The sequence below is a fragment of the Microcaecilia unicolor genome, unplaced genomic scaffold (genome assembly GCF_901765095.1).
Source record: "Microcaecilia unicolor unplaced genomic scaffold, aMicUni1.1, whole genome shotgun sequence".
Classification (NCBI taxonomy): domain Eukaryota; kingdom Metazoa; phylum Chordata; class Amphibia; order Gymnophiona; family Siphonopidae; genus Microcaecilia; species Microcaecilia unicolor.
In genome coordinates, this window is record NW_021963667.1 from 11,421 (window position 1) to 31,814 (window position 20,394).

Below are 20,394 nucleotides of genomic sequence, written 5' to 3' on the forward strand. Positions count from 1 at the left end.
TCCTCCTCCTTTCCTATAGGCCCTCCCTGGGACTACCTTGTAAAGGTCCTGGCATTCTAGTGGTGTCTTCAGAGCAGGAGCATCCCGAGTTGCTCCTGCCCCTGTCGGCTGCACTGTAACTTCTTGTGGCAGCCTCACAGCTGTCATTTTGTAATTGAGAATGGCCTGAGCAGCAGCCTGCTCAAGCCATTTCCAATTCCAAAATTGGAGGCTGCGACTTCCCATGGCAGCCTTGTGAGACTGCCATAGTAAGTCGTGGCTACCATTGTTACAGCACATCCGAAGGGGATAGGAGCAACTTGGGATGCTCCTGCCCCAAAGACACCACTAGATCACCAGGGCCTTTACAAGGTAAGCCTGAGGCAGGCCTAACTGTGTGAGGGGAGGAGTAGGGTAGAGTCGTGGGTGGCCTGGAGGGCCGAAAATGTGGTTTGTCGGGGGGGCGGTTCTGGTTCTGGCCAAAACCGAGCTGTGGATTTCGACCACAGATTTGGTTTTGGTCATCCTCTAGTTCTCACACCAGTCCTTAAGGTACACCCAGCCAGTTGAGTTTTCAGGATGTTCACAATTAATATGCATGAGATAGATTTGCAAGGAGACAGTGCATGCAGATCTGGTTATGGATTACAGAGCCTTCTGACACACACGAGAACTGGATATAATTCCACGAGGTATGCTCTCCCCACTGTCATTTCTGTCACACCCCTATCACTGCTAGGTTGGCTCTTAGTGATTCAGATATGTATTTCTTTTTCTTTGTTGGACATTCTTCTGTGAAACATTCTGGCTGAACCCCTTGAACAGTGATAATGACTTCAGCCATGTACTTTGCTTCTGACTGCTGTGTGTACTACCAGTTAGTAGTGAAGCATAGCAATATCTGTAGCCATGGAACAGAGACAGCAGTGGTTAAACTATAAAATCCATCCTTTGAAATCTGTTAATTATGAAAGGAATGTTTGGGAACCGCTGCATTCAAACGGCCCTTCCCCCTCACCTCCATGTCAGCGACACACACAAAACAACATAGATAGACATATACAGGCACATATGCAGAAAGGGTAGAAAGAAATCCATGAGCAATGCTGTTTATGCTGTTTCCACTTGTTTCTTTTTCCAATGGTTTCTTAATCTGTGAAATATATATTTCATTAAATATATCTTCTTCTTGTATTCTTACTGAAGACTGTTTCAAGCAGAAACATCCAAACAGAAATATTAAATTGTACAGTATGCTTGGTGTTCCTAATGCTCCCTGTGCATTTCCAATTTCTCTCTGGATGGAATTGTGGGTCTCCATTGATCCCAGCAGTCCCTGAGGGTCATGGTCAGTTCATTATTTGGCTCTTTCCTATTTGCAATGTTGCTCAAAGTCCATGCATTCAGTATTCACTTTACGTTGAACTGTCTCTTAAACTATCATTTTTCTGTGCACAGTGTTTGAGTGCTTTGTAAATTACATGAATTACTTTTTCAGGCCATACACACCTATGATGGGGGCATTATCCACAGTATGGTTTGACAGATACAAAATCTCCAGTGATTGCCCAGAGCACCTTGAATCCATTGAATCAATGTCCCAGGATTTGAGAGATCTGATTAATGAGGAAGTTAAAAGTGGCATCCCAAAGCATAGGATAATCCTTGGTAAGGCATTTTTTTTTTGGCCTACTGAGAGACTTGTATCTCTGTGGGTTCTCATAAAAATTGTTGCACTAAGGGGCCCTTTTACTAAGGTGCGTAAGCATCTACACGCACCAGAATGGAGTTACCGCCAGGCTACCGCAAGGCTCTTGCGGTAATTTCATTTTTGGCGCGTGTCCGAAACATAATTTTTATTTTCGGGCACGCGCATTGGACGCGCACCAAGTGGCATTTGACATACGTAGATCATTACCGTCCACTTACCTTGTGAGACTTTACCACTAGGTCAATGGCTGGCGGTAAGGTCTCAGACCCAAAATGGACGCGCGGCAATTTTCATTTTGCCGCACGTCCATTTTTGGCAAAAATTTTAAAAAGGCATTTTTTGTAGGTGCGCTGGAAAATAATTTTGCGCGTGCCCAAAACAGGTGTCTACGCTACCGCAGGCCATTTTTCAGCACACGTTAGTAAAAGGACCCCTACATTTTCAGGACATCATATAAGAGACAGAAGGACTCTAACAGGTGTGGTTTTCTTCAGAACTATGCATATGTTCAAACTGTGTATACATGACCTGGAAAGTAATTTTGGATAGAAACTCTTGTGTGTTTTAATAGGAATCCCTTGCACTCTGGTTCAGTGTATTGTTGCATGTGTTAAAGTGAATCTCACTGTTCTTCCTTTTACTACTGACAATTTAAAATCAGGAAGAAGTGGTTTTATTATTTCAGTTATTTTGCAAAATATTTTGCTCATCAGTTTAGTTCAAATGTGTTTTATTTTCTGCTGCTCATTTGCCACCAGCAGATGATGGTGCATTTGCTAGCATGCATTCAATGCTCATTAGCTTGCCTTAAAAACTTTAATGCACGCAAAATAATTCAATGTACATTAACCTACAAGTTAGCATTCATAATTTTTATTAACAAGAATGTGGGAAACAGAAAAAAGTGCAAAAATTGGGGGGAGGGGGTGGAGTCAAAAATTCCAAAAACAAATAAAATGTTTTTCCTTTTGCCATTCCCAAATATTTGGCTGAAGGAATAGTATTGTCTCAAATACCTTGATGGGTTCAAGTCTCATCATAATTTAGACTTTCATCCTTCTGAGATTGATAGAATTGAGTACTACTAATTACTGCACATTGTTATATAGTATCAGGTCAATATTTAAACCCTGCTGCCAGCATGTTTTTATAAATGCCAGCCATGACATTTAAATATTATACATAGATTCAGTGGTGCTGACTGTACACTATATGTGATCGTCCCTGGGAATAGATAACTAAAGTAGCAGATCCAAAATGTTGAGAGTGGCTGATTTTATTTTCATGTTGTGGGTCCATAAGCAGCCTATAAAATGTCCATGTTTGAACTTCTGTAACTTAAAAAAAATTTTTACATAAAAGGATGAGGTTTGGACTGTTGTATTACAAATTGTTTGCTGTAACAGAATTCAATAAAACCTTTTTTTTTTCTGGACACTAAAGTCACCTTTTCCCAGAGACAGTCACATATGGATAGCTGGCGGTATTCAGTTACAGTCTGTACAGCTAATTTAGGACAGCCTTTTTTTCTTTTAATTTAAACATTTTATTAAAGTGTTGTTTTTAAAGAGAGCAGCTTCCAATGATTAGCATATTTTGTACATGTTTTGTACATTTTTGGGATCTTGCTGGGTATTTGTGACCTGGATTGGCCACTTTTGGAAACAGGATGCTGGGCTTGATAGACCTTTGGTCTTTCCCAGTATGGCAATACTTATGTACTTATATAGTGATTATTGTCCACAGAGACAACCTCCCCCTCCCGCCACACTCAAAAATTAATCAGTTAACTGCAATGTGTGAGTTACACAAAGCATTTCAGCATTTCCCACTGTATAATAAAACTTAAGCTAAACCACAGAGGGTTTCACATAGGAAGTTTCGGAAAACATAGGTGGTATAACAGTCAAATTGTTTACAACATATGAACGTAAGAGGAAAAAAAAAGGCATCCACTGGTCCCAAAACACAAGACTCCTATCATGTACCTTATAAGTCAGTTTTTCCATTTGAAATACATCCTAAGTTTTCTACACTTGTACATTTCTAATATCTCCCTACAGTCAATCTTGCTGCTAAAAGCAAACACTGTATCAGATAAATCCCCTTTATCCTTAAGCAAAATCAAGTTGTTGTTTATTCCTAACAAGTATACAGAAATGCCCACTGGAATTTTGAGTTTCCAAAGACAGCATGCTGTGTACTAAAACAGTCTTTTTGTGTCCTAAATTAAACCATGTAGCTGTGTAGCTAATAGTTGAATATCTCTGACTTTCCAAAGGGAGAAACGATCTCGCTACACTTCATTATTATCCGGATTGTACTGGGGAGGTTGTAAGAATTTTCAGTGGAATTATCCATATTGAGCACTTACACAACTAGTGGTTGCCATTAAGGACTAGATTCTATATATGATGCCAAAAAAATGAAATGAAATATGTCTAGGCATATTCTATAAAGGACACCTAAATTTCCATGCGGTTTATAGAATACACCGAGCGCCCGCCCGCACAACTAAATTTAGTCACTGGCAGCTACGCCAAGTACCAACACCTAAATTATGTGCGGACTGTGTGTATAATATAACCACAAGCTTAGATTTCAGAAATGCCCCCCCCCCCCCACCCATTCCATACCCATGGCCATTCTCCCTTTTCAACTATGCGACTTAGAATGTACGCACATCATGTTCATAGAATATGCTTAGACATTTCTGCTTGTAAATTATAATTAATGTTAATTGCTTGTTAAGTGGCAATTATCTGTGGAGACTGGCTTGTTAACTAATTAAGTTGCTTGTGCAAATCCAGAATATGACTGGATTTGTGCATGCAACTTAATTTGCACTATTTAGAATCCTGGGGTAAACTTGTGCATGCTTCTGAGTATTGAGCTGTATATTTCTAAAGCGCTTCTGTAAAAGTTGGATGTAAATAAATTTAAGACGTTTCATGGAACCTATTAGCAGACTGTACTATATCTTTGTTCATAACATTTTTAATTTTTAAAATTAAAGCCACACCTGTGGCAATGTGGCCTGCAAGACCGTGGATTTAAATGCCTTCATTCTGAGAAATGTGGGATTATCAAAGGACTGATCAAATGAATTTTACTTGTAGCACATAAAGGCGATAATGCATGTGAGCAGAACGCACGATTTTAATACATTTTGTTAAACTTAGATTACACATTTTTTTACATCCATTTGCAGGCATCATGTTTATCTGAAGAAAAAAATAATGTTTTTGTTCTTCATGTCTGCCTCTCTGACCCCCTCTCTCCCCCTTCTATCTACATATTTATTTGGATTTATCACAGTGAGCTACTACAGTGCTACAAACCCAGGAGACATGTTTGTTAAATGCAGCTATTGAATACATTAAACAGACCTTGCAGGTGATGGACTGTTGGATTCAGAGAACAATGACACAGCTGTTAATGAGCTAGGAGAGAGTGACAGCTATTTAGGAACAGGCTAATTCAGTTGGCCTGTAGATTGTGGCATCTTACTTGGAAGGAACACCAGTGCCTTTCTGTTCAATTCCCCTGAGTGTAGAGCCTTTACAACTTGTGTAAGTATATTTATTTTTTTACATATAGTTAAACATTCTCTAGTTTGGGCATATTGAGCAACATTTTCATCCTACACCAGAAAGTTAAAATTATTGTCGGAGGGCAAATACCTCAAATGTGTAGATCATACACATAGAGGCAAACATTTTCAGGGATAAGGGAGTTGTGTAACAACAAATCATAATTGAAGCCGAAGAGTGGCTAGACTTAGTAAACCAAATAAACCACATTCCCCACAGGAGGCTCTTGAATAAACTTGACAGGCTGAAGATAGGACCCGACGTGATGAACTGGATTAGGAATTGGCAGTGGCGTTCCTGGGGCGGGGGGGGGGGGCGGTGGGTGCAGTCCGCCCTGGGTGCACGCCGCTTGGGGGAGGGGGGGTGCCGCGCGCGCCTGTCCTTCGTTCGTTCCATGCTCCCTCTGCCCCGGAACAGGTTATCTGTTCCAGGGCAGAGGGAGCATGGAACAAACGAAGGACAGGTGCGCGTGGCACCCCCCCCCCCCAGCGGCGTGCACCCGGGGGGGTTCTTTCGCGGGGGGGGGGTGTCCTTTCACCGGGGGGGGGGGGGTGCGCTGCACCCGGGGGGGCAGGGCGCTGCACCCGGGGGGGCAGGGCGCATCGGCAATCCGCCCCGGGTGTGAGCCCCCCCTAGGAACGCCACTGGGAACTGGTTGATGGACAGATTCCAGAGGGTGGTGGTAAATGGAATTCGCTCAGATGAGGGAAAGGTGAGCAGTGGAGTGCCTCAGGGATTGGTGCTGTGGCTGATTCTGTTCAGTATATTTGTGAGTGACATTGCCGAAGGGTTAGAAGGTAAAGTTTGCCTATTTGTGGATGATACTAAGATCTGTAACAGAGTGGACACCCGGGAGGGAGTGGAAAACATGAAAAAGGATCTGAGGAAGCTAGAAGAATGGTCTAAGGTTTGGCAATTAAAATTCAATGCGAAGAAATGCAAAGTGATGCACTTAGGGAATAGAAATCCTCGGGAGACGTATGTGTTAGGCGGGGAGAATCTGATAGGTACGGACGGGGAGAGGGATCTTGGGGTGATAGTATCTGAGGATCTGAAGGCGACGAAACAGTGTGACAAGGCGGTGGCCGTAGCTAGAAGGTTGTTAGGCTGTATAGAGAGAGGTGTGACCAGCAGAAGAAAGGAGGTGTTGATGCCCCTGTATAAGTCATTGGTGAGGCCCCACCTAGAGTATTGTGTTCAGTTTTGGAGGCCGTACCTTGCAAAGGATGTAAAAAGAATTGAAGCGGTGCAAAGAAAAGCTACGAGAATGGTAAGGGATTTGCGTTACAAGATGTATGAGCAGAGACTTGATGACCTGAACATGTATACTCTGGAAGAAAGGAGAAACGGGTGATATGATACAGACGTTCAAATATTTGAAAGGTATTAATCTGCAAACGAACCTTTTCCGTAGATGGGAAGGCGGTAGAACTGGAGGACATGAAATGAGATTGAAGGGGGGTAGACTCAAGAAAAATGTCAGGAAGTATTTTTTCACAGAGAGAGTGGTGGATACTTGGAATGCCCTCCTGTGGGAGGTGGTGGAGATGAAAACAGTAATGGAATTCAAGAATGCGTGGGATAAACATAAAGGAATCCTGTTCAGAAGGAATGGATCCTCAGAAGCTTAGCGGAGATTGGGTGGCAGAGCCGGTGGTGGGAGGCGGGGCTAGTGGTTGGGAGGAGGGCCTAGTGCTTGGCAGACTTCTACGGTCTGTGCCCTGAAAATGGCAAATGCAAATCAAAGTCAGGTATACACATAAAGTAGCACATATGAGTTTATCTTGTTGGGCAGACTAGATGGACCGTACAGGTCTTTATCTGCCATCGTCTATTATGTTACTATGTAAATGTCTCCCCCTGGAAGTGGTGGAGGATAAAATATAATAGAATTGAAACAAAAATGGACTAAGCACAACATGCTTGGATGCAGGGAAGTAAGGATGAAACCATAGACTGGGAAGATTCATGACATTGCATCGAGAAACAGAAAAACTAGATGGTCCCTTGTGTTTTTTATGTGCTATTTTATAGAAAAAGTGTTTTTTTTAAGGTCAGTTACTTTCCTCTGTCATACAAATACCTGTCCTGCTCAGCTCTGTTCTTGTAATCATAATTCAAACAGCAAACAAGGGAAATTGACAATTCCATAACACGAAAACTACGTTATGGCCTCTTGCATGCTCTAAACTCTCCCTTACTACTACATGACTGACTATGGAAGAATGACAGCTTGAAAGAGGAACCCTACCTAATAACAGTGAGTCATAGCATCATTTTGGAGTCTGCCACAATGGCATATCCACACTTCCCCACTTTATGAGCTCCTGAGACATCATGACCTCTCCTCACTATCGGTGGCTTCTACCCTCAGGGAGGACTCTGTTGTGAAGTCTTTAACAGCGCACATTTAGAACTGATAAAGAGCGCTAACCCTGACTGACTTAAATTAGCTCCAAAAGTTATCACCATGAAGTGGCTCTTATATTAATGTATTTTTTTCCACGTGTCTTTAGTTAGTTCTGGGGCTTTTCCTGAACTGGAATATATGATGTGCAAATTCTGCAATGATTCAAAAGAGGCAAATCAAATCGCCCTACTCGTTATTTACCGTCCTCCAGGAGCTTGGTCCAAGGCAGAACCTCGACTTGAAGAGATTATTTCCTCTGCCATGTCCCAATTTTCTAGGAGTATCTTTGTGGGAGACTTAAACCTACTCTTGGAAAATGATGCGGACACCAAAGTCCACAACTTCAAATAATTCCTGAAGGAATGCGAACTAACTACATTCTCCGAAGGTGCAACTCATGAAAAAGGCCATGCGATAGACTTCATGACTTCCTATCGTAATAGCTTGATCAGTTCATTCAAATGGAGGCCAGTACCATGGTCTGACCACTTCCAACTGTATTTCACCACTGATACCTATACGTCAAGTTTAACCAGGCACAAGTCCTCCAAACTCATCTCCACCAGAGGTAAAAAATCAAGGAGGTCACTTTCTGGTCTGAGCTAACAGATTCCCTCACTACCTTATCTCCTACACATGGTTCGATCAAATCCCACTGGGATACCAAGGTGAAAGCCATATTAGACAAAATTGTTCCATTTACCACTAAAAAGGTCAAGACATCCAGAAATTCAGCATGGTTTACAGAGGAACTATCCATCCTAAATAAGGAATGTTGATGCTTTGAAAAGCAATGGAGAAAGAACAAAAATACTACTGATAAATGCAAATGGAATCAGCCTTCTGACGCTACAAAAAGGTAGCTGATTCAAAATGTCAGTACTGTAGTGCTCTTTAGTTAAAAAAACTAGCTTCCACTAATGATGATGATGAACATTCACAGAAAATATGTCCCACCACCCAAGATCTATCTGATCATTTTGCCAATAAAATCCTCCAAATTAGGTCTGAGTTATCTAAAGCTACTCCAACAGAGGAAAATAGTACACGCTTTAGTTCAACTTCAATCGCTGGAGATCCTGCAATTCTACAATCCAAGGACTCAAAACTGGGAATCTTTTCAGCCACTAACATTTGAGGATGTAAGATCCCTTCTGTTGAAATGCTCCTGAGCCAACTGTTCCCTGGATCAGTGCCCAAAATACTTACTCAATTCCATCCCTATAGAAGCAGCAAACTGGTTACTCAATGATCTCAATGAACTGTTTAAAACTGGCTCTCTTCCTCCTAATATGGGCAAAAACGTTCTCACTCTGCTGTTGAAGGGATCTGGGCTAGACGTAGCATCGCCTGCAAACTACCATCCAGTGATAAGCATACCCAGTTTTACTAAAGTATTAGAAACCTACATCAGTAAACAACTGTTTATATCTGGAAAAATGTTCTATATTACACTGGTGACAGTTTGGCTTCAGATTGTCACATAGTACGGAATCATTGCTGCTAGTTCTAACTACATTTGTCAAACAACACCTATTCAAAGGTGACCAAGTAGTTCTTCTCCAATTCGATATATCGGCGGCATTCATTGCAGTTGACCACACATTGCTACTCGAACGTCTGGGTCACATAAGAATAACAGGGACTGTGATCCAATGCTTCAGTGAATTCCTTTCAGATTGAAGCTATTCTGTCAAGCAAAACAGACAACTTTCCAACTATTGGTCTCCTAATTGAGGGGTCTCACAGGGACATCCTGCTTCTCTATCAGTGACAGCATCAAAAATACAACTCAGTCTATAGCGAATGGCATGACTGCATTTAGCACCTGGGCTCTGACCAATAAACTGAAATTGAATGCGCAAAAAGCCAAGGTTCTGTGGTTCCGAAATCAGGGAGTTGAAGTCCCATCATCAATATCTTTGTCCAGTGGTCAAATCTTTGCAGTCAAATCTGAAACCAGAGTACTAAGGGTCTTGCTTGATTCTTCACTCACCTTCTCTTCCCATATTAACCAGCTGTGGAAGAAAACACTATTCAAAATGAGATAGCTACGTCTAGTCAGATCATTCTTCGACCAAAAAGCCATTGCATTACTAGTCCAAATGTTTGTCTTACCCCACTTGGATTATTGTAACGTTCAACTTCTTGGTATTTAGTGTCAATATCAGAAAATACTGCAAATCATACTGCTGCTAGACTAATATACAGATTGAATAGCTATATTAGTGTTTCAACTCATCTTAACAAACGGCACTGGCTTCCCATAGCAGAACGATTCAGGTTCAAAGCTACATGTTTAGTTTTTCAAATCTTACAGGGTCTCCCCTCTGAACTGCTGACTAAGACCACTTCACTACGTTTGGTCCAGTCTAACAGACTGAAAGAACAACTGATGCTAGCATCACCGTTAAGACAATTTGAAATCAGAAGATTTTCAGCTCTCTATTCCCTGCACTTGGAGTTAAAATATGTAACTCTACCTATTGCCTTCATAACAGAAAACAGCTACCTTAGCTTCAGGAAGGGGCTAGAAACCTTTCTTTTCCCAAAGACTGCTTCATAACAATCCATTGACTTCTATCTCCTAGTATCATCCATTATCCTTTCCTATAATGTTTTTGATCTCATGCATTACACCAGTGGTCTCTAATTGTTCTCATACCTCACACTAACATTATCGGCTTTTGTCCCACCTAGAATGTAAACCGCACTGAACCCTGGAAAGGGGATATTAGCGATATACAAAAATTAATTTGATTTGATTTTAGGTACATCTTGAACTTACAGATCCACTTTTATACACCATGAGGATGTTTTTCAAATGATGGCTTACCCAGATAATGACATAGTAAAATATTATGCTGTTTTGCAATAGAAATACATGTGGTTTTCTATAACGTACATATTATTTGCAGGACTCTGAAGAGGTATTGTATAAATATGTTTGTTTATTGAGACATTCTATACTGCCTTGCCTAATTGGCAGATCTAGGTGGTTTACAAACTAAAAACCAACAAACAAATTGAAAAAGAACTACAAACCGTGATAGGAAAGAGTCTACATTCAATCAAGGAGTACAAAGACTCACTAAGAAAAAGAAGTCCTGGAGGGGGGACGGCAGTGGGATGGGGAGGGGTAAACTGGTAAAATGGAAGCAAGCTAGTGGCTGGTTGGCACTGAACTTCCTGGTTTGAACCAAAGGCCTGTTTTTAGATGAGCCAGGTTTTTTTTTATAGTGTATTTCAAATTTTTGAAGGACAATTCTGCTTGTATCACGAGAGGAAGAAAGTTCCAAAAAGTTGGTGTGGCATCTTTAGGTAAATGCACTCATGAACAGTGCCTTTTAGTGTGCATACTGTGCTCTAATTGTTCTAAATTTCTTAAAGTACTACTTTTGATGGAATTCTGTGCTAGAAGTTTGAAAATTGTGTGCACAATATTTTCAAGTTCTTTGAAATTCTACATACTTTTATTTGTAATTTTTTTGTGTGTGCCGAATTTCCCATCCTGTTGAATAACCCTCTTCCCCCAGCCCTTTAACGTTTTCCCTTGTGATCCATATTAAAACTATATTGGGCCATAGGCAAACATGCATTTGTGGGTCTCCTACCATGGAGCCCCATTTTTTATTTCCTCCCCCCTCCCCCCAGGGGCACATTCCAGCACATGTGCAAACTTACCTCTGCCTTGGAGTACCTATGTACAGTCCCTGTTTAGATACTGTTATAAGATTACCCTTTCAGTCGAGTATGAAGCAAAGACAGAAATAGAGCATTACAAGGCCTGGTTAGTAATCATGGTTAAGATAAAATATTTCTAAGATTAATAAATCAATAATCCTCAGTATCATGAGAATCTTGGATCTTATTTTATTAATTTTTGTAAATGTTTCTTAAAAGGAGGGGGAGGAAAAGCATCAACAGACTCCAACTAGGCAAAATGCCTGTCAAGTACTAGATTTCTTGCTGTCAGGGCGAAGAGGCAGAGGAAGAAGGAGATATCAAAGATGCTGGGGCAGACAAGAGTAGCAACAGCCCCAAGACAGAATGGAACGACCGTATACTTGGTCACAACAATGAAAGACTCTGTGGTTATTAATCCATCCCGATATTTATTCCCTCTCCATTTTTGAACATCAAGTATTAGCTAAGGGCCTGTCTTTTGAACTAACAATACATCGTGATGATTTTCAATGCAGGATTGACTTTGAGAAATGTATTAGAAATCTGCAAATTAAATCGTTCTTTTATAGAAAAGAAGTAATCACCACTGACAATTCAAGAGTTACATTAAGATCAAAATGGATTCCTCTGGGTCCTATAGACCCAGCAATATTCATTTTCAAACAACTGGTGATTAGAGAATTTGAATCCATTGAGAGTACAGCTAATAGAGTTTATTTTAACTGCACCAAGGAGGAGAGAATAGCTATTAAATTTCTATGAGAAAATCAAGAGATAGTAATAAGGAGAGCAGATAAAGGGCCATAGTTGTTCAAGATAGGGATGCGTATGATAATAAGATTTTTCGCCTACTTTCAAATCCTCTGGAGTATGAAGAGATTGAAGAAGATCCATCTAGACCTCAGAGCTATATATGTCACGGGATCAGGCTTTTTGCAAGGGTTTTTAACTCAAAAGGAGCTTTCTTTTTTGAATGTCAAATATCCTCAAATCCCAGTACTATATACATTGCCATAAATACATAAAATACTTGATTGTCCACGTGGACGGCCAATTGTTTCTAGCAGAGGATCACTTTTGGAACCTTTGTCTATGTATATAGGTACATTTTTGCAACTTTTTGTAGAACAAGCTAAATCTTATATAAAAGACTCTACTGATTTTATGCGACGGTTGAATCAATTGGAGTATGGTTCAACTTACTGCTGGTTGGTTACAATGGATGTGGTGAGTGTGTTCACAGTGATTCCACAGGAAGAAGATTTAGATGTTTTGATGTCTATACTGGACCAAAAAGCAGACCAGAAAGTTCCAATGTCATTTATCATAACTTTGATGTCCCTAGCTATGAAGAAACATTTTTTCCAATTTAATGGAAGAATATTTCAATAAAAACCTGGAGTTGCAATGGGAGCAACCATGGCTCCCTCAATCGCAAATTTGTTTGTGGCTTACTTTGAGGAACACAAGATATATACTTCCTCTTTTTTTTTTTTTTGATGAAGTGCTTATTTGAGTCCGCTTTATAGATGATGTTTTCTTGCTGTGGAATGGAACAGCGTCCTGTTTTCTGTACAAGATCTGAACCAATGTAATTCAGCTTTGATGTTCACTATACAGTATGATAAAAACGTTATTTCCTATCTTGATATTTTGGTTAAGAAAGAAGACTCAAGATTTGAAACTACAGTTTTCAGGAAGTTTACTGATAGAAATAGATTGTTGGACTACAAACAGTTGCTATCCTAAGAAGTTGAGAGATGGCCTCCCTTTTTCGCAATTTCTTAGATATCACTGAATATGTTCAAGCAATCAAGAGTTTCAGAATAAATCACAGAACTTGCAAAAACAATTAGTGGATAGAGGATATCCCAAAAGTATTATTAAAACAGTTTATAGGAGAGCCAAATTTAATCATCGTCATCTGTTATTAGCACCAAGGAATAGAAAATTTTGATGAAGAAGACATAATGACATGTGTTCTGAAATTTACAACTACCACTTCACGAATAGCCATCAGAAAGCACTGGCATATAGTGAAAACTGACAACATTTACTGATACCGCTTTGTAGTTTGCTTATAGTAGAGGTAAGAATCTTAAGGAGATATTGAGTCCCTCCATGTTAAAGATGTTCATTGACAAGAGGACACTGAAGAGGTGGCAGAGAGACATGAAACTTGTGGATAGTGCCAGATGTGCAATATAATGATGGTTTCATCTTTTTTTGAAGATCAACAATCGAGCATGAAAATAACTCTTTTGTCTGTTACATCTTGTTCCACAAATTTTGTGATATAGTGCATCCAGTGTCCTTGCAAAAAATTATATATAGCTCAATCTTCCAGGAAATTATCTGTCCAGGAAAGATCTCTTCTACTACTAATAGCATTTATATAGCGCTACCAGGCGCATGCAGCGCTGTACATTTGACATAGAGAGACAGTCCCTGCTCAAATAGCTTACAATCTAGGTAAAACAGACAGACAAGGCATTACGGGCAAGGGAATTACAGGGTAAAGAGGAACAGGGGAGGAGGAGGGCAAATGAGTAGCGGTTAGGAGCCAAAGGCAGTAGTGAAAAGGTGAGCTTTCAGCATAGATTTAAAAACAGGTAGAGATGGAGCTAGATGTATGGGTTCGGGAAGACGGTTCCAGGCATAAGGTGCCGCAAGATAAAAGGAACGAAGTCTGGAGTTAGCGGTGGAGGAGAAGGGGGATGACAAGAGAGATTTGTTCAGAGAGCGGAGTTTACGGGGAGGAAAGTAGGGAGAGATGAGAGAGGAGAGGTAGTGAGGGGTCATAGAGTGGATGCATTTAAAGGTCAGTAAGAGGAGTTTGAACTGTATTTGAAACTCTGAGATGTATTGTTTTATAACGTATTGATCCATTGTGTAGAGGAGGAGACACAAGACGGTTTTGTTACAATTGGAGCAGAAGTGGATTTTTAAATTGAAGACACTTGAACCCTCAGGACTGAACTACAAGATAGAGTAGTGTCATTTCTATTGAAGTATTTTTTGTAAATATGATTGAGAGTTATTTCTGATTGGTTGATATCAATACTGGATGTCTGACATTTGTTTATTTAAGAGGATGCCATTTTGATTGGAGTTTGGGTATGAGAGTACTTTATTTTGTACATTGGAAACTTACTTGTTTGGATCTGATTCCTTCCTTTATTCTTCACAGCTTATGCCCCATGGACCGTGATGCAGTTTATCGAAATTTTGGCCATTAGCGACTGTAGAACAGCTGTGGAGGGTTTCTCAGCATTTTCAAGCTAAGTGAAAGTTTTTTGTACTTATGAACTATGATAATGAAACGTTTTGGGAGGTATTTAAGTTTATGATGACAGCAAAAACTCTGGTACTTGACAGACATTTTGCCTAGTTGGAGTCTGTAGAGGCTTTTCCTCCCCCCTTTTTTTTTTAAAGAAAAATGTAAGAAAATAAGATTCAGATATTAAGGGTGTTTGAATACTCATGATACTGAGGATTATTGATTTATTGGTCTTAGAAACATAAGTTATCCTCGTTTGAGTTCCCTGCTCTCCCCCCACCCCCAAGGTATTCATGTATGGTTTTCTCCTCTCCAGAAGTAGCATGGAAAACTTCAGAGCCTACTGTAACTGTGAGTATGTCAGCGCTAATAGTTTGTTATCGAACATTGGAACTAGGCAAGCTATGTTTTGAATGAAGTGGCTTAAATGATTGGAGCTGGAGTGCTCCCAAGTTACCAACTCCTAGGAGGGAGATTTTAACCAGCTCTGGATTTCTGACAACCTTATCATGGTGCATTATGGGACATGTAGCACTGATATCAATAAGTAAAATCAGGGACTACAAATAGCATACTGAATTAGCATGTATGTTCAAAAACAGGATTGGCCAAACACTCTTCCTCCTGAGGCTGGGTAACTTCGCAGTTCTGGAGCAGTGGGCTGAGAACCAGGGAAGCTTTTTTGTTTTGTTACATTTGTACCCCGCGCTTTCCCACTCATGGCAGGCTCAATGCAGCTTACATGGGGCAATGGAGGGTTAAGTGACTTGCCCAGAGTCACAAGGAGCTGCCTGTGCCTGAAGTGGGAATCGAACTCAGTTCCTCAGTTCCCCAGGACCAAAGTCCACCACCCTAACCACTAGGCTACTCCTCCACTGGCAAGCCATTTTCATTCTCCACTGCTTCTGTTGTCAAGGGTATACTGCTCCAAGCGTGAGATTCACAGGCAATATGTCTGAGATATAAATGTACAATGTTTTATATACGAGAAACTTCATAAATGGAGTGAGCAAAAGAAAATATTTACCGTATTTTTCGGACTATAAGACGCACTTTTTTCCCCCAAAATTTGGGAGGAAAATGGGGGGTGCGTCTTATAGTCCGAAGGTAGCGTTTTTGGATCGCCGTCCCGTACTTACGCGATGCCATGTTCCGTGGTGGTCTAGTGACGTCGGGGCAGGAAAGAGCCCCCTCTTTCCTGCCCATCGCGCTGCTCTCCGTGCTCCTCACTGCTTTCTGACGGTCTCGGCGACATTCAAAATGGCCGCCGAGATTCTCGGCGGCCATTTTGAATCTCGCCGAGACCGTCAGAAAGCAGTGAGGAGCACGGAGAGCAGCGCGATGGGCAGGAAAGAGGGGGCTCTTTCCTGCCCCGACGTCACTAGACCACCATGGAACATGGCATCGTGTAAGTACGGGACGGCGGTCCAAACTCGGAGAAGACGCACCGGAGCACCTAGGTTTTAGAGGAGGGAAATAGGAAAAATTTTTTTTCCTATTTCCCTCCTCTAAAACGTAGGTGCGTCTTATGGTCCGGTGCGTCTTATAGTCCGAAAAATACGGTAGCTTTCTTTGATATTGTAAAATAATATAGACAGAGTAGAGGCAGTATTAAGCATTTGCCCAAGTAACTTGATAGTTTGCTGGGTAAATCCCCAATTTGACCATTTCACGTCATTTAGCATTTGCACAGGTACAGGTGTACCAGTTGGCTTCTCCACTGCAACTCAGATTTTGAAAGAGAAGCTCTATGTGATACTGTCTCCACGAGTGATACTATAGCCTCTCACTCTTCACTTATATCCACTCTCTTGCTCTTCATACTGTCCCTTTCTAGAAATCCTCCCTCTCTCTCTGTCAGTGCTCCCCCCCCCCCCCACACCACCATCTGTAACCAGCTCTTCCCATTATCGTGTAAAATTCTGCCATTTTATTCCAGTTTCTCAGCCTGCATTGCTTCTAACCTTTCCCCAACCCCTCTTACATTTCTACCATTTCTCAACAACCCCCTCACCTCCAAAACACTCACCTGTTTCCCTGACTGTCTCTAAATCCCATGTAGTCTCACTTCCTCTCACCTCTCCTTACAATCACTTGCGACTCAGCCCCTCCTTCCTGTAACAAGAACAACTTTCCCATTGGCTGGATCCTATCACAGTCTCTGCACTGGAAAGTGGGGGGGGGGGGGAGCATTGGAGAGCTACAGAGGTCTAAACTTAAATATATACAGATCATTTAGCCTTCAAAATTCAGAGAGTTGGCAGTCCTATGCTTCTGATTCCAGACTACATCTGAGAGGGCCCCAGCCCCTACACCTTTGGGCTCTAGGCATATGCCTAGTTTGCTTATTCTTTAATCTGGATCTGCAGGTGGTATACAAAACATTAAATAGTAATAGATTACTTTAGGTGTTAGGCGGTAGAATACATTACTTTGTATCATGCAGTGCCCTCTATCCTGCTTTACAGTTTTTGACAGTTTGATTCCTTTTGCAATACCCCCTACATCTTTAAGTATACCCATTGTATCCATTTCCTTCCCTCCTCCAGAATAAAATGTGCTGCATTTAAAATTGTGAGTATGTTTATGTGAACCTTCAATTGAACTCCAAGATAGACTGGTATCAGTTGCGTATTATTAATAAGAACCAAGGATTCAATAATGGTGAATACATTTGGATTTGTTTGATGTCTAGAGAGAACTCCAGGAATGTGCAGACAAGTATATATTCTTAATGTCTCGCCTTCCCACTGCCCCCCCTTCAATATCTTTTATCTCTGCTTACCCCTTACACACCCTCTCATTCTGTTCATTCTTCATCTGGAAACTTTCTATTAGTTCCCTCTCTTCCTTCGTTTTGTCTTACTATTTCTAGAGAAGCTAGTTTCAGTCTTCAGGGACTTTCTCTCTGGAGCTCTGTTCCACCTCATCTTCACCTTGAAACATCTTACCCAAAATTTAAGTCCTTACTAAAAACCTTCCTTTTCACAGAGGCTATTAACACTCCCTCCTGACTGTATTATCCCTCTCCTTATGTTTCTTAGTCCTTCCCTCATCTGGTTTTAGAATTGTAAACTACATAGCCACCTCCATGGACAACTTGTAGTATAGGAAGCACTAAGAATAAATAAATAATGAGCCAGCCAGTTTGTTTGATAGCAGTTAGCATTGTCCTGACGTAAAGCAACTCACTTTTATCAGTTTTTCATCATCTGCCAATTTGTGCCTGGTGAGTACTTCCATCTGAAAGTTGAGCCATCCTTTTAGCCAGTGTAAAACCTGGCGTCATCACAGGCCAGTATTTACATGAATTGCAAACAGTAGAACAGGTAATAGTTACGATATTTGCTGAGATTCCTCAGTTGTAGAGAAGGGATACTGCTTGTTTGACCATGGGGCTCGTTTTCGAAAGAGAAGGACGTCCATCTTTCGACATAAATCAGAAGATGGACATCCTTCTCCCAGGGACGTCCAAATCGGTGTAATCAAAACCCGATTTAGGACGTCTCCAACTGCACTCCATCACAAAGGATGGCCAAAGTTCAAGGGAGAGTGTTGGAGGTGTAGCGAAGGCGGGACTTGGGCGTGCCTAACACTTGGACGTCCTTGACCCATAATCGAAAAAAACAATGACATCCCTGACTTGGACGTTTTCACCCGGACCTGTTTTTCTTATGACTAAGGCACAAAAAGGTGCCCGAATTGACCAGATGACCACCGGAGAGAATCGGGGATGACCTCCCATTACTCCCCCAGTGGCCACTAACCTCCTCGCACCCTCAAAAAACATCTTTAAAAATATTTCGTGCCAGACTCAGATGTCATACTCAGGTCCATGACAGCGCATGCAGGTCCCTGGAGCAGTTTTAGTGGGTACTGCAGTGCACTTCAGACAAGCGGACCCAGGCCCATACCCCCCCTACCTGTTATATTTGTGGAGGGATCAGCGAGCTCTCCAAAACACACCACAAACCCACTGTACCCATATATAGGTGACCCCTTCACCCGTAAGGGTTATGGTAGTGGTGTACAGTTGTGAGTATTGGGTTTTGGGGGGGGCTCAGCACACAAGGTAAGGGAGCTATGTTCCTGGGAGCAATTTGTGAAGTCCACTGCAGTGCCCCTAGTGTGCCCGGTTGGTGTCCTGGCATGTCAGGGGGTCCAGTGCACTACAAATGCTGGCTCCTTCCACGACCAAATGGCTTGCATTTGGCCATTTTTGACATGGACGTCTTTGGTTTCGAAAATAGCCGAAAGTCAGAAACATCCTTGTCTAAGGACATTTAAGGATTTAGACATCCCTGATGGTATTGTTGAAACGAAAGATCGATGTCCATCTTGTTTCGAAAATAAAGGTTTCCTCGCCCCTGGATTTTGCCGTTTTGCAAGGGTGTCCAAATCGCAACTTGGACGTCCCTTTCAAAAATGCCCCTCCATATCTCAGAGGCTAGGTGCCGGAAAAAAATGATTTATTAGAAGTTGTTCAGTAGCACTATGTGTAAACTGATGTATTGTTTCTTGCGCTTTATTGAATTCTGCATTAGTACTACTATTAACAGTTCTTTCCTTGCTGATGGGATCTTCTAAGTATTCTAAAGTGGAATAGGTAAGCCATCGATCTGGGGGGTAAGAGTTGCAATGTGAGGCTATGGGGTCCTTTTACAAAAGTGTGCTGAAAAATGCCTTGCGGTAGTGTAGGCGTGGGTTTTGGGCGTGCACCAATCCATTTTTTTAGCACGCCTGTAAAGGCCTTTTTTGCCGAAAATGAACATGTGGCAAAATGAAAATTGCCACATGTCCATTTTGGGTCTGAGATCTTACCGCCAGCCATTGACCTAGTGGTAAAGACTCACGCAGTAACTGGGTGGTAATGACCTATGCACACCAAATGCCACTTGGCACGCATCCGTTACACACGCCCGAAAATGAAAAATATTTTTCAGACACGCGTATCGGATGCGCGCCAAAAATGAAACCCACAAGAGCCACGCGGTAGTCAGGTGGTAACTCCATTTAGGCGCGTGCGTAGACGCTTACACAGCTTAGTAAAAGGGCCATATGTGATTAACGGGTTCAATATCAGCTTATGTTTAATAAGCCAGTCTGCAATGGCATCTAAATATGTATTTAATTTTGACAGATCAGCAGACAAAGGAGCCATATAGTCCACCAGTTGGATGTGTGCATAGTAATACAAGCTAATTCCATGATCTGGAACAAGGGTGGTTAAAGATTACACAAATAAATTATTAAAACGTTCCAAAATTGATCTGCTGTTGAAGGACGTGGTAGCAGAGAGACTAAGCCCTGCCCCCAAGATACTCTGATATACTCACCCTCAGATTCGACTATTCTTTCATGCACAGAAGAAAAAAACTTTACTCCTTATATTGCATTGCTCACTTTTATTTTCTAGCACAAATGTGTGACCCTGTAAATTTATAGCATTAAGTCTTAGCTGCCAAACTATCCTTCCTCAAGCTTTGCTAAATCAATCCTTCCTCATGTCTACCCTGTTGTAGATTTTGTTATATCTTGAAAAAAAGGAAACATTCTCTGGCCGCCTTACTGCAATGTCACATTCAAAAATATTGGCAAGAACTGGACCAAGGACAGATCCTTACAGGCACACCCCTGGTAATTCCCCTTTTCTTGAAACAAACTCTTTACTATTGTCCTTTGTTGCCATGCAAAAAACAGCTGTGAGGCTACTGCTTTAGCACTTTGGCTGAAG

At 41.4% G+C, this 20,394-nt stretch overlaps 1 protein-coding gene and 1 long non-coding RNA gene across 2 annotated transcripts in view; one reads left to right on the forward strand and one right to left on the reverse strand.

The window, feature by feature from the left end:
* Positions 1-1,477: 1,477 nt before the first annotated feature.
* LOC115459550 (lysophospholipase-like protein 1) overlaps positions 1,478-20,394 on the forward strand; it is a gene marked incomplete at its 5' end in the record, with an annotated part of 32,688 nt that continues 13,771 nt past the window's right edge. Inside the window, one exon of the mRNA XM_030189363.1 lies at positions 1,478-1,647. Coding sequence (XP_030045223.1) covers positions 1,478-1,647 — 170 coding nt within the window. The remainder of the gene's footprint in view (positions 1,648-20,394) is intronic.
* LOC115459549 lies at positions 14,813-15,714 on the reverse strand. Its single transcript, XR_003940300.1, has 2 exons — positions 15,537-15,714; positions 14,813-15,337 (listed from the first exon to the last, which is right to left on the reverse strand). It is a non-coding gene; the product is annotated as an uncharacterized LOC115459549 (long non-coding RNA).